General features: G+C 41.7%; 1 protein-coding gene across 1 annotated transcript in view; it reads left to right on the forward strand.

The window, feature by feature from the left end:
- Positions 1–14,234, forward strand: part of med14 (mediator complex subunit 14) — an 81,628-nt gene extending 67,394 nt beyond the window's left edge. Inside the window, exons 29-31 of the mRNA XM_080203848.1 lie at positions 431–556; positions 7,704–7,893; positions 9,689–14,234. Of these exons, the coding sequence (XP_080059974.1) occupies positions 431–556; positions 7,704–7,893; positions 9,689–9,762 (390 nt within the window). The 3' untranslated portion in view covers positions 9,763–14,234. The remainder of the gene's footprint in view (positions 1–430; positions 557–7,703; positions 7,894–9,688) is intronic.
- The last annotated feature ends 633 nt before the right edge of the window (positions 14,235–14,867 follow it).

Raw genomic sequence — 14,867 nt, forward strand, 5'->3', positions numbered from 1 at the left:
TGCTTTTGATCCTACAAAAATTGGCGCTGCTGGTTTAAAGTTTATGCTGTTCGTGGCAGTGCACTTTGAGATGTGGAATGCTGTTAATAATATCATTGCCCATCTTCCAGATTAGCTTAATGTTGTGCCTCACTGACCTATTTTTTTAATCAGATTATTTTCTGTTGTGCTTAATTTCATTACAAAGGTGATGTGACTGCAGTATTAGTTTTATAAAACGAGTATATTGCAAAATGTTCTTTGTAACTTCACCTGAATTGAAACTTGCAGAAGAAAACATTGAATGCAGTTTTTTGCACTTGAAATTATGTGACATAAATGTTTCCTAGAAACAAGTTTATACCTGATCCACATGGAACATCTCAATACTCAACCAATGTCATCTTCATTTAACATTTCATGAAATCAAGCTTTATTTTGTTGTGAACAGTTTCCAGATCAGACCACCCAGCTAAGGTGGAATGTGCAGTTCTGTTTGACAATTCCTCCTAGTGCTCCACCAATTGCTCCACCAGGAACACCTGCAGTAGTGCTGAAATCCAAAATGCTGTTCTTTGTAAGTAGAACGACCATGTTTATTTTTGCATTTATAGCAGTCGACGGTCATGAGATTATAACTCATTAAATGTGAGAGACTTGGGATTGGTGGCACAATAATACGAATATTAAACTTAGTGCAGTTGTGTCCCCCATTTTCAAGGATGATGGTGCCAACAATAGAGGGAGCATAAGTTCATGAATGATAGGTCTGTTGATGACTAAAGCCAACACATGATGGGCGTTGTCTTACCCTGAGTTTCAAATATCCATGTTCCTAGAGGGGTTCTCTTGTTTATTCTTCTGCCATTGCTGATCCTACTGACTTTTGAACCTTACCTTCAAACTGGCGTGGTGTCCTAGCTCAATGCACTTCAACCATCTATGGCCAAAGTTTTCTATGAGTTGGCAACTCATTTTACACTGCTTCAAGTAAACCTTCATTGTGTCCATTAATGCCTTTGTTGTCTGCCATGCTATCTTTTACTGACCATCAGCTCTGCACAAAATCAGTTTGTTTGGCAAACATTCACCATCCATTCTACGTCATCTAGCCCAACAGAGTTGTCACTGATGGCTTAAATGCTGATGCCATCAGCAAGTTCCAGTCATTCATTGTTAGTGATATTGTCCGTCCACTTAAAATGAAATATCGTACAAAAGTATCTTTGGTGAGAGCTTTCTAATAGTTGAAAGTTGCGCTTTCTGTAGAGTGTTGACATTTCACAAAAAGGAGATCTGTAAAGACAGCTCCCTTATAATCCTTCAGTTTGGTGGTTGCCTTGATGCTGATTACATCATTGTCAGATTCTTTGTCAGTGCATATGTATATTTGTGCAACACAACAACAGGCCATTTGGTCCAAGTGATTCATGCCTGTGTTTATGCGCCATATAAGACAACCAAAAGTAGTGTATGCTCTCTGTATGAAAGCCATAAATTCCTTATCAATCCTTGCACCAATAGTTAATACACTTCCAAGACAGGTGAGCTTCTTGCCTTCAGCAATTGTGATTGGTGATCTAACATATAACTTTTGATGTGCTGGTTGATGCAATACTTCAGTCTTCAGGCCAAAGGTAACCACGTAACTGCCAGCAAAAACTGCAAATCTCTTCATCAGCAGAAGATCTGTTTTGCAATGAGCTATAAGTGCGCCGTCATTAACGTGTAAAATTTCATGTACAATTTCATTTAGAGATTGTCATCGATATTCAGTCTTGATAGATTAGACATTTACACTATTGTGTATATTCATATCCAAAATCCCAACTTGAAGATCTCTAACTGTTCCATCTAGTGTCACGGCAGAAGAATTAATAAAACAATGCCCCATACATATCTACAGTATTGAGTTTGGCAATTTTAGATTGTGGTGACATCCTCCATCACGCCTAACTCCCCATCTCCTTCCACAGTACCTCCCCTTGCAATTGCAGAAGGTGCAACACCTGCCCCTTTATCTCCTCTCTCCCCACCATTCAAGGCCCCAAACACTCCTTTCAGTTAAAGCAATATTTCACTTGCAGTTCCTTCAGTTTGCTCTTTTGTATTCACTTCCCACTTCCCAATGTGGTCTCCTCTAGATTGAAGAAACTAAATGCAGACTGGGTGACCACTTTGCAGAACACCTTCGCTCAGTCTGCAATCATGATTCCAACCTTGCTATTTTAACTCAACACCTTGCTGTCATGCCCACGTGTCTGTCCTTGGCCTGTTGCAATGTCCCAATGAAATCCGGCACAAGCTGGAGGAGCAGAATTTCATCTTCAGATTGGGCACGTTAGAACAAAGAACAACCCGGCATGGAAAACAGGCCCTTCAGCCCAATGAGCCCGCGCTGCCACTTTAAAGCATTTTCCTACACCTACCTTGCCCCGTGTGTATGCGAATGGTACCCCTACTGTAGCCAGATTCAGGGGAGAATAGTGTACACCAATCAGCCTAAGAGCACATCTTTGGGGTGTGGGAGGAAACCAGAGCACCCGGAGGAAACCCACGCAACCACAGGGAGAATGAGCAAACTCCCACAGACACTGGCCCAATTCCATGTATCTGCACAGCTAGCAGTGATAGTCACTGAGCTGTTGTGGTAACCGTCTGCTGGTCCAGATTTAAGCACACACAACGACACGAAGTACTAGGCTACTCTCGAAACATCCAAGAGCAGCCCACGCACGTCCCACCGTGTGCATGCCCCTCGTTTGACAACAAGATGGACCGACACCTGTGGATTAAAAGAGACAAAAACATTAACATGTAATAATACATTTCCAGTGTCGACCCGAGGCTCTGACCCTTTTTAAAACTGTCTTATATAACCCTCCATCCCTGTTTCACTCATGTGCCTATCTAAGTAAACCTTAAACAAGTCCAGCGTGCCTGCCTCCACCACCTTACTTGGTAGCGCATTCCATACCCTCACGACCCTCTGTGTGAAAAACCTCCCTCAAGTATCCAAATTATACTTCTCCCCCCTCACACTTAGATCATGACCTCTCGTGATAGTTGTCCCCAATCTAGGGAAAAGCCTGCCACTGTTGACTCTATCAATACCCTTCATTATTTTATACACCTCTATCAGAACCCCCCTCAATCTCCGTCTTTCTAAGGAGAAGAGCCCCAGTTTTCCCAATCTTTCCTCATAACCCAGTCCTTCCATACCAGGCAGCATCCTGGTAAACCTCCTCTGCACTCTCTCCAGGGTCTCCACGTCCTTCCAGTAGTAAGGTGACCAGAACTGGACGCAGTACTCCAAATGTGGTCTAACCAATGTCCTGTACAACTGAAGCATTAGATGACAGCTCTTAAACTCTATACCCCTTCCTATAAAGGCTAGCATTCCATAAGCTTTCTTGGCAACCTTCTCTACATGTGATGACACCTTTAGAGACTTGTGCACTTGCACTCCCAGGTCCCTCTGCATTTCTATACTCTTAATTGGTCTACCTTTTTATCATGTAACTCCTCCCTGCATTATTCCTTCCAAAATGCATCACCTCGCATTTGTCAGGATTAAATTCCATCTGCCATCTATCTGCCCAGTATACCAACCTATCTATATCCTGCTGTGTCACCTGACAATCTTCCTCACTATCCGCCAATCCTGCCATCTTGGTGTCATCTGCAAACTTGCTGATCACACCACGTATGCCCTCTTCCAAGTCGTTTATATATATTACAAAAAGAAGAGGTCCCAGTACTGAGCCCTGCGGCACACCACTGGTGATAGACCTCCAGCCAGAAAAGGACCCTTCCACTACTACTCTCTGCTTCCTATTGCATTCTATTCGCATTCTAATCAGTAATCTCTAAACTGTCTGTGCTTTATATGCTCTGTCCGAGGCCAGAACTCTCCATTCACCTGATGAAGAGGGAAACCTCGAAAGCTTGTGTGTTTACTATCAAATAAATCGGTTGGACTAAAACCTGGTGTTCTCAGACTTTTTACTGTGTTTACTCCTATTGCCTAGCCAGTTTTCAATCCATCTAGCTACCTGTCCTTGTATCCCATGTGCCTTAACTTTTTCTACCAGCCGACCATGAGGGACTTTGTCAACGCCTTACTGAAATCCATATAGATGACATCAACGGCTCGCCCATCATCAACCGTTTTTGTCACCTCCTCAAAAAATTCTACCAGATTCGTAAGGCAAGACCTCCCCTGAACAAAGCCATGTTGCGTATCCCTAATCAGATAGCAACGCTCCAAATGCTTATACATCCTATCCCTAAGAATTTTTTCCAACAATTTTCCTACCACCGATGTCAAACTCACTGGTCTGTAATTACCAGGGTTATCCCTACTGCCCTTTTTAAACAGCGGTACCACATTAGCTACCCTCCAGTCCTCTGGGACCTCACCTGTGCCCAAAGAAGAGACAAAGATTTGCGTCAGAGGCCTAGCAATTTCATCTTTCACCTCCCTAAGCAGCCTGGGATTAATACCATCAGGCCCTGGAGCTTTATCCGTTTTTACGGTACCTAAAAACCCTAACACTTCCTCCCTCGTAATCGATATTTCCCTCAAATGATCTACAACTCCCTCCAAGACATTACAAGACACCAAACCCCTCTCCTTCGTGAATACCGACGCAAAGTATTCATTCAGGATCTCCCCCATTCCCTCAGACTTGATGCAAAGCTCCCCTCCTTTGTCCCTAAGAGGACCAATTTTCCCTCTAACCACTCTCTTGTTCCTAATATAAGAGTAAAATGACTTTGGATTATCCTTAATCCTATCAGCCAAAGCTATTTCATGCCCCCTTTTCGCCCTTTTAACTCCCCTTTTAAGCTCCCTCCTACTCTCTCTATATTCCTCCAGCGCTCTCTCTGTTCCCAGTTGTTTCGACCTAATATATGCTGCCCTCTTCTTCCTGACCAAGTCCTCAATATCCCCTGTGATCCACGGCGCTCTAATCCTGCCTTTCCCATCCTTCCTCTTTACCAGCACATGCCTTTCCTGCAACATTATCAGTTTGCCCTTGAAAGCTTCCCACTTGCCAACCGTGGACTTGCCCACTAACAACCCCTCCCAATCAGTATCATTCAGCTCCTTCCTAATCTGGCTATAGCTCGCCTTCCCCCAGTTCAGCACCCTCCCCTTCGGATGGCACTCATCCCTTTCCATTTTTATCCTAAAGTAGACAGACTTGTGGTCACTGATAGCCACATGTTCGCCTACTGCAACCTCAACCACCTGCCCCAGCTCATTACCCAACACTAAATCCAGTATAGCCCCCTCCCTTGTCGGGCTAGTTACGTACTGCTCCAGGGACCCTTCCAACACACGTTTTACAAACTCCTCCCCATCAGTACCCCCAACTCTAGGCACCTTCCAATCCACTCCAGGGAGATTAAAGTCACCCACTACAACCACCCTATTCTTTCTGCACCTATCTAAAATGTCTCTACAAATACCTTCCTCCACTCCCCTCGGGCTGTTGGGTGGCCTATAGTATACCCCTAGCATTGTAATTTCTCCCTTTCTATTCCTCAACTCCACCCACAGCGATTCAATCCCTAACTCCTCCATATTGTCCTCCCTCTGCACCGCTGTGATGTGCTCCTTAACTAACAACGCCACCCCTCCACCTCTCTTCAACCCTCCTCTGTCACACCTAAAACACTTATACCCAGGAATATTCAGCTGCCAGTCCTGCCCTTCCTTTAAACCACGTCTCCGTCACTGCCACCGCATCTAAATTCCTCATGAACATCAAGGCCTAAGCTCATCCATTTTACCCGTCACACTCCTCGCATTGAAACAGATGCAATCCAACCCTCCAGGCCTACTCGGATCCTCCTTTCCCATGATAATATTCCTTTCACCCAAATCTACCCTGTCATCCATCTCGCTCCCGATCCCAGTTCCGATTGCGCTATCAGTCTCATCCCCACCCCCCCCCCCTCCATATTAGTTTAAACCCTGCCTAAACACTCCAGCTAACCTCCCAGCTAAGACATTTGTCCCCCTCCCATTCAAATGCTCCCCATCCCTCCTGTACAGGTGCCCTTCTCTCACAAATATTTCCCAGTGATCGACAAAAGTAAAGCCCTCTACCTTGCACCAATCCCTCAGCCATGCATTCAGCTGCATGATCTCATTATTCCTAGCCCTGCTGGTACTAGGCAGCAGCCCAGAGAATGCCACCCTGGAGGCCCTGCTCTTCAGCTTGGCCCCCAACTCCCTAAATTGCCTGCGTACATCCCCCCTGCTCTGCCTTCCTACGTCCTTTTCTCCTATGTGTATTATTATTTCTGCTTGGGTCCCCTCACCCTTCAAAATTCCCTCTATCCTCTCCAATACGTCCTGTACCCCTGCTCCAGGGAGGCAGACTACCATCCTTGAATCATGCTTTTGCCCACAGAACAGCCTATCAATCCCTTTTGACCCTCCTATCCCCCACCACTATCTCATTGCCAGCCCCCTTCCTTCCCTCTGAGTCATTCTGGCCCTCCTGTCTTTCCTTTACCCCTGTCGATGCCTTTTGAGGGGCCACTGGGGTGGTCTTTGGACCAGGACTATTCTTATTCTTCTTCCTCCTCCTCCTAACAGTTACCCACCCATCCTGTTCCCCAGGCCCTGGGACCTCCACTTGTTCATGATTCATAGCCATTAACTCCTCATTCTCCCTAACCAGAAATGCATCCTCTAAACGCAGCTCCAGTTGCCTACCCGGGCCCTCAAACACTGCAGCTCTAAACACTTGATGCAGATGTGGGCCTTCGGGAGACGTGATGCCTCCAAGAACTCCCACGTGGCACCTGACACAGCTAAAGCGTCTCCCCATAGCCCCTGCCATGTCCTGACCTCCCTTGGAATTATATACCAAAATGCAACACAGGAAAGATGGGACCCGCAACTCACCCTGCCTAAGCCCAGCGAGCCAAAGCCCTTATAGCTCTCACTCAGCTCCCACTCACGACGCTGCCCGCTGTCTATTACTGCCTTTTTATACCCCCCGCTCTCCCTTCCCGACTAGCCCCTTGCCTAACTTCCGCTTCAGAAATAAAAAGTACTCACAGAAACCCCGCGAACCGGAAATGAAGTCAAAAGCTTTTAAAGTAAATCCAACATTCACCACAGCCACCAGGAACACTGCTCCGGAGAACAACGTTGCAGACCTTTGGACTCAATGTTGAGTTCGGCAGCTTTAGATTAGAATATTTCCCCTCCATCTTAAATGCTTTTTAATATTCCATACATGTATTGCTTCATTGCCTGCCCCCCCTAACCTACACATGCACACACACCAGGCAGTATCTGTCCTTTTGTTCTCGAGGTTGCTACTTTTTGTTGCAATCTCTCACAGCTACACTTTAGTATCTAACACATTATTCCTCCAGTTATGAGCCAAAAGGACTTGAAACGTTAACTCTGCTTTCTCTCCTTTCAGATCCTGCCGGTTTTTCCTGCATTCTCTGCTCTTGTTTCAGATTCCAGCATCCACAGTATTTTTCTTCTTTCCCTGTAAATATCTGTTTATCACATCATGCAATACTGGAAACAGTTCAGAATTTAAATTATGAACGTGGGGCAAATTATATCATTGAACCAAAAAGAAGAAAATTGTTCTTGAACTGAGTTTGTATATGTTAAACCAAATTTAAGATTTTCCTCTCTTTTCTATCTGTACCTTTCACCCCACTCTCCTTTTCAAAAGCTGCAACTTACTCAGCGACTAACAGTTCCACAAGAACCGATCAGCATAATTGTGCCAATTGTCTATGACATGGCAACAGGGGCAACACAGCAAGCTGATATTCCAAGACCACAGAACACATCAGGAGCAGCTGCCTCGATGGTTAGCAACATCTTGAGGAGGTTTTCAGAGGTGCACCAGCCACCACAGGGTAAGTCAAAACTTGTGAATTTTCAGCAAATCTGTCTGTCAGAATCACAGTTTCAGCATACTGTAATAAATAATATAAAAAGCCATGATAAGTTTAAAGATGTAGCAACACTGGAGGAATGTTTGGGTTAAAAATTTAGATTTTGTATGCAAACTCAGCCATGTTTCCAATATCCATGTTGCTTCTTTTTGAGAATCCATGTACGGTCAATCTTGTGTAAAAGCCAAGCCCTGTTTGACTTTAGGGCCAAAAATCAAAACTCTTCTTTCCCACCCACCTGCCATTTAAGTCAAACTTGCCCTGATGCAAATCTTTTCATTCAAAAGCATCTGATGACCTACTCATGTCTTCTTGGAATAATAGAAATATTTTCTGGCTCCTTTTTGTGTTAGTTCTGGTGGCAGGATTGGTGAAAATAGTCTCCAACATGGCAGGGCTGCAATCAGCCATAAACAGTAAGACGCAGGGAGAGAATAGATTTCAACTCATGTCTAAGTCGATCACCTACTTCTGGGCTAAAAATTTGGTCCCAAAATCTCAACTTTTACATGAATATGTATGATATTCATCTTTCATTCTATCCTCTGCTGAGCTTAAGCAGAGCTTAAGGTTTGATTTGTAACCAGTTCGTTTAATTTTGGATGGGCATGACCCATAGCATATTTTACACCTAATTCAGCAGTAATTGGCAATTAAAATTAGTCTTTATGGGAGATGCTGGAGTACTGTGTGCAGTTTTGGGCGCCGCACCTGCGCAAGGATATTTTGGCCCTGGAGGGAGTGCAGAGGAGGTTTACTAGGCTGATACCGGAGTTGAGGGGATTGAGCTATGAGGAGAGGCTGAATAAACTAGGCTTGTACTCGTTAGAGTTTAGAAGAATGAGGGGAGATCTCATTGAGACGTATAAGATGATGAATGGGATGGATAGGATAGAGGTGGAGAGACTCTTCCCGCTCAAAAAAGACAGTAGGACTAGGGGGCACAGCCTCAAGATAAAGGGGAGGCGGTTTAGAACGGAGTTGAGGAGGAACTTCTTCACTCAAAGGGTGGTGAATCTCTGGAATTCTCTGCCCGTTGAAGTGGTGGAGGCTGCCTCGCTAAATATTTTTAAGAAGCGGGTTGATGGGTTCTTGGTAAGAGAGGGGATTAAGGGTTATGGGGAGAGGGCGGGAAAGTGGAACTGAGCAGCGACAGATCAGCCATGATCTTATTGAATGGCGGAGCAGGCTCGAAGGGCTAGATGGCCTACTCCTGCTCCTATTTCTTATGTTCTTATGTTCTTATGACTCATTTGAGAAGTGGGAGAAAGTGTTACACTGATGTAGAGTACATTTTTGTGAAGATTAGATTCTGTACCTGAGTTCGGAGCATTTGCTGACATTGGTTCACTGATCTGGATAACGGCTTGTCTAAAGCACTAATATATCTTTCAAAATGCAGTACTAATTATTGTAGTTGGTTTTAAATTTAACCATTTATCAAATTTACCTTACTGGAGTTTTCCCATGTGAGGAATTCAGATTTGGGTGTCCAAATGGAGTCCAGTGTTTTGTTGCTTCACATTTCTAGGCCAGCCATTTTTTTTTTAGTTTTCAATTTCTATTCGAGTTTATGCACAAATAAAACTTCATTGTCCTTGTACTGCAGCAACCATAACTGTTGTGTTAAAGAGCACATTTCACCAAACAGTGCCAGTTCATTATGAAAACAAAACACCTTATTGTAAACTTATTCTGTGGTCACTTGCCCCCACCTTTCATACATTTTCTAATATAAATAATGTTACTTTTTCAGGTGACTGCACGATCTATGCAGCAGTGAGGGAATTGATGGCAAACCTAACACTGCCCCCTGGGGGTCGACAGTAACGCACTACAGCCTGCCTTAGGGAGTCGTTCAAGTGAAGGAGAAAGGATTGAGTACAACATAATTAGGTGGACAGTGTGTGATGCAAAACAAAATTAAGGATTATCAAAATCATGCTCCAACTTGACTTGAGAGCATGATATAATTTATTCTTCAGGGATGAACTTCTTCCATCAAAAAATACATTCATTACTTTGTTTACCTGCTGTTATATAGTGTATTTTATAAACTGCATTTCAAGGAAAATATAAACCCAGAAAGATTCCTGTTTGGTTCAGTTAGATTTAACCATTGTGTAATATTTACAAGGAGAAGATCATTAGGTTATGACAATGCTAAGAATATTTTTTAGAGAATGCAAATCTGTCAATTTTCACATGTTCTGACAAAAGAGCTTGAGTTTTATTCATTCTCAACTTATTTGTCATTTGGTTGTTGTAAAGTAAATTGTGAAACTTTAATGGAGCTGTATTTTTATTATGACTGCTTTAAATCTTTACAGAAAAGTTGAGTTCTTTGGTCATATTGCCTTAGACACCATATTTAATAAACAAGCAGATAAAACTACCATCCCATGTAACACCTTATTCATAAAACATTGATAATGTGTACATTTGGGTGCGCCAGCAAAACTGTGGCTGCACAATTGCACTAGATTTTTTTCTCGCCCCCTCATTGTCTTTTCTGAAATGTTTCAAGTAATCAGGTAAGTATTTCTGTTATTTTTTATCTACTTATATTGCCACCTTGTTTAACAGCAATTTTGACAATACTACTTCAAGGCAGTTACTTTATTTTGATGGGGTGATGTTCTGAAGTCTGCACATCAACAGAGTTTTGTTGTACTTTTAAAGTTATATTTTGGCTGTTCAGTGATGAATTTAAACATTCTTACAAGTTGTTTCATATTGCCTCATAGGTGACTCAGAATTCCCAGGTTTTCATTGTGGTATCTGTTGCTGTCTTGAACAGCAAGTTTAATTGCCCTATTCTTCATTCTCGATAAGCTTTCTTCGCTCTTACCATTATTTACCTGATCCAGTATATCTCTTTTTATCCAACCCTCGTTGCGTGCTGCTTTCTTTTCTGTTCCTCCCCCTTGACCGTCTGCCTTTCATAATCTTTTTGTTTTTTTTTGCCTCTCCATCTCAAACTAATCCGTCACTAGTCCTCAGACAGCCTTCTCATTTTGATGACCCAAACTTGAGTCCTCTTGAACAAACTCATCTGTACTCTCTTTCCTTCTCAGTGCACTCTGCCCATTGTGGCACCTTCTGCTGTCTTGAGCAGCAATCTCAATTGTCCTATCTTTCATTCTTAGTGTCATGTCTTTGCTCCTCTGATCGCATGCTTATTGAGTTTGACATCAACAACCTCCTTTCCAGCCCACATGCAAGATGTTGGCTTCAGCATGGCCAACCAACCTAACCCTCACATCTTTGGTCTGTGGGATGAAACCAGAGCACTGCAAGGCAACCCATGCAGACATGGGGAGAATGTGCAAACTCCACACAGATAGTGACCCAAGGCTGGAATCGAACCCAGGTCCCTGGTGCTGAGAGGCAGCTGTGCTAACCACTGTGCCATCCTACTATGTATTAATGTGCTGCCTGTGGCAGAAACCTGATTTATGGTTCGTGCCACTTTTCCCCATCACTGAAAGTGGCTCACCTGTCTTTACTTTCCATGGATTTTGGCACCAAACTGAAATCTACAGTATACTGCTCTTGTAGAAAGTCAATCCTGACTTTCCAGAGCAATTTGTACAGAGCACATGCCAAGTACCAGTTTGAAAGGGACAAAGTGGTTAGGAGGGGGGAAGCACAATTAAAGGTAACTATAGAACAGCAGGTAATAAGTCGGAGATACAAAGGCTGGAGAATGTCACTGGGATAGAGGAGATTGATGGTTTTGATGGATGACTTTGAAGATAAAGATGTGGATCTTAAAGTTAAAACAAAAGCCTTGCTGGAAACACCCAGTAGACCAGACAGCATTTGCAGAGAGAACAAAATGTTTTTTATTTAAGGTATGAATCTTTCATCATAAATGGAATTTGTTACAGATGAATAGCCTTTAAAAAGGAACAGACAAAGGGGTGGGCAGGTTTGGGGGACAACACGCACTGTGAAATGCAAATACACAAAGAAATAAGAATGCCTCATAAAGTACTTAAATTCTAACAAAATTGTTTAAAAGAAAGAAGTGATAGCATAAGGAGGCATAATGCTAGAAATCAAATTTAACAGTTAACATTTGATACTCAAATTTGGGGGGGGGGGGTGCGGTGCTGTAAATCACATAGAAATGAAAACATAAGAAACTGGTGAAGTAGAGCAGGTGCCTTAGAAACAAATTCCAAAGACCAAATTGGACAGGAAATTGAAATAGCAAGAGTTTAGCACTACATTTGCAAAGAGAATGGGGGTGCTGGGCAAAATAATCATTCTTTGCTGATTTTGGCTTCCCAATGTAGGGGAAAGCACAGCGATTAAATCCAGTGTACTAAGTTTGAAAAAGTGTATGCAAATTGCTGTCTCATCTTGCAAGGACTCTTGAAGCTCTGGACAGCATGTAAGGATGTCATTAGGCATGCTGCATCTCCTTACACAGAGAGGTCACAGGAAGAGCAGGTGGTGAAGGAACAATCCCGCCCTTTGAAAAGAGGGGAAGGGAATATCTGTTTGTGGGTGGGATTAAAGTGAAAGTGGCCAAGAAATGATGCATCAAATGCAGAAGATGGTGTGGTGCAAGGTGAAGAAAAGAAAGAGCTGTAGTTACAGTGCTAAAGTACAGGCAGAAGTATAGTAAGTGATACAGGCCATGTTTACTGGAGGGAAATCCTTGACTGGAAGATAAATACTTTGCACCTAAATTTGAACTTAGGTGCAAAGTTAAAAAAAGGCAATAGGCATGTGCGTTTTGATGAGAATGCAAACTGTTACATTTTGGATGAACTATGGTTTCTGATGGGGGATGATGCCAGCAAAGGCAGTATTTGAAGCATGAATCATGTAATTTTTTCAAACATTAAATATTTTGACCCAGATTTTATGATTGATGCAAGGATTGTTTTGAAGCCCTGGACAGCAAGTAAGGATGTCGTTAGACATGTCGTTGATGCTGAAATTCAGCCTGTGCTGTCAATACATCTTTGAAATTGACAGCAACTTCTGGAGTCTGTACATGCACAGTTCAATACAGAAATCCAGATGTTTCCCTATAGAATACACTATTCAACTTCCACAAGACACTGATCAAGTAAAAATCACTGAACTAATGAAAAGTTACTCTCTTACACTATTAGTCTTGTTTCAATAAAATCTTGAAAGTTGCACCTTGTTGTTTGAGGTGTCACTAGGGTTTTAATGGTGTACTAATTTCATGATTTACAGCTAAACAGCCTCACTGTCCCTGAAAAACGATTATATTTGTGGCATGTCAATTCCATTATGGCAAAAATTCACATTGTTAAAAAATATTTTAAATTTCCTTTATGCTATTTCAGCTTCTGCCTTTTACATGTATGTCTCGGACATTTATTCTTCTCTGTAATTTTTTTTTAAATTAAAAGTGAAAAGCTCAGTTTGTTTTATTTCCTGGTTTACTGCCCTTCAGTGTGATTGGCAACTTATTCTGCTGAATGATATCACAGGAGATCTTGTTGACTTGGCTCCAGATTCAAACTGACATCAAATAAAGGCGGAAATCCACATCACACCAACTGTCTGTTAACTTGAAATCAGTCATTTATGCTCTTAAGAATACAATTAGAACTCATCATGGGAAAAAAATAGTCTTAAGTGGATTGTTTCAACACCTAAGTATTATTTAATTAAGTGGCCATTTGTCAAAAGTGGTGTTGTTGTATATTTGCCTCTTCCTCAAAAAATTTGTTTCAATGAATTTTTCGTACGTCACAGAGAAAATCTCGTTAGAGTTGTTCTCGGAACTCTTGTATTAACTAATGATTAATTTGTTCCATTTTAAAAACCGCTCATTTTAAAATCATTTCCAAAACAAAACTTCATATATGATTGCATTATTTAAGTACAGCAAATAAATTATAAAATATTTTGGGGGGAAAACTGACCAATTTTCTCTCCATCAAGGACAGCAATTTTTTGTGTGCTGTGATTTCATGGTCAAACACATCACTGCTGACTTCAAAAGCTGCCCACAAAAATCTCTCAATCTCTGTTGTGTGGATTTTCCCATTCACGACATCAGTCTGAATTTGCCATTGTCCACTGATGAACCGTAATTTCCAATTTTTATATACTTGTTTCTAGCCTTGGCAGTCAGTTCTAAATTTGAATAGGTGCTAATGTTAAAGCAGAAGCTATTCTTGAATTTTGATGTTTTCATTTGAATTTCATTTTTTATCACTTTTTTTAAAAAAGTATCCATATTTATTTGTATGGTTATTCCTTTTGGTGTGCCTCAGTTTTAAAATAAATACTTCAGTGTTTAATTTTCTAGCTCATTATTTGTGCAGTTGTTGGAATTATGAATATTATCGGGATGAGTTTTGAACAACAGGGAGCAATTAAAACCAAGGTGGAAAGACATGCTATTTAAGAAGATATTGAATAAAATCGGACATAAAATACCGCTTAACATTCAATCACTTCAGTATTCTTTGACGTCATATTTTTTTAAATAATCTCGCTGCAGCAGAATGGATGAAATGCTTTGACTTTTTTAGAAAAAGTTCCAAAAAACTGAATTAAAATGGATTAAAATCTTTTTAGAAGCACGTTTGAGAGGAGGAGAAATGGGAAAATTAGGTCATGGCCGTTTGAATAGTCATTTTATTCCCGCTCTGAGCATATTTTAAAAATATTGAATTTGCAAAACAAAGGAGTTCTATGATTGGAACTAGAAGATGAATGAGTGGCTCAAACTTTTTCTTTCCCTTTTGTTGTAGAAGTCTCTCACCTTCCTGTAAATGCAAAGCCTCACCATCTTTTAAATAAGTATTACATCTACTGGAATTATCGGAACTGAATTCCACTTTCTTAAATCTCTAAATTTTGCATTCATTTCAGGTCAAAGCTGAATTCCCATTTTCAGAGAAGGCCTGGTACAAGCCCTGTACAGAATG

This window comes from Carcharhinus amblyrhynchos, chromosome 15 (genome assembly GCF_965287045.1).
Source record: "Carcharhinus amblyrhynchos chromosome 15, sCarAmb.v2.hapA, whole genome shotgun sequence".
NCBI lineage: Eukaryota > Metazoa > Chordata > Chondrichthyes > Carcharhiniformes > Carcharhinidae > Carcharhinus > Carcharhinus amblyrhynchos.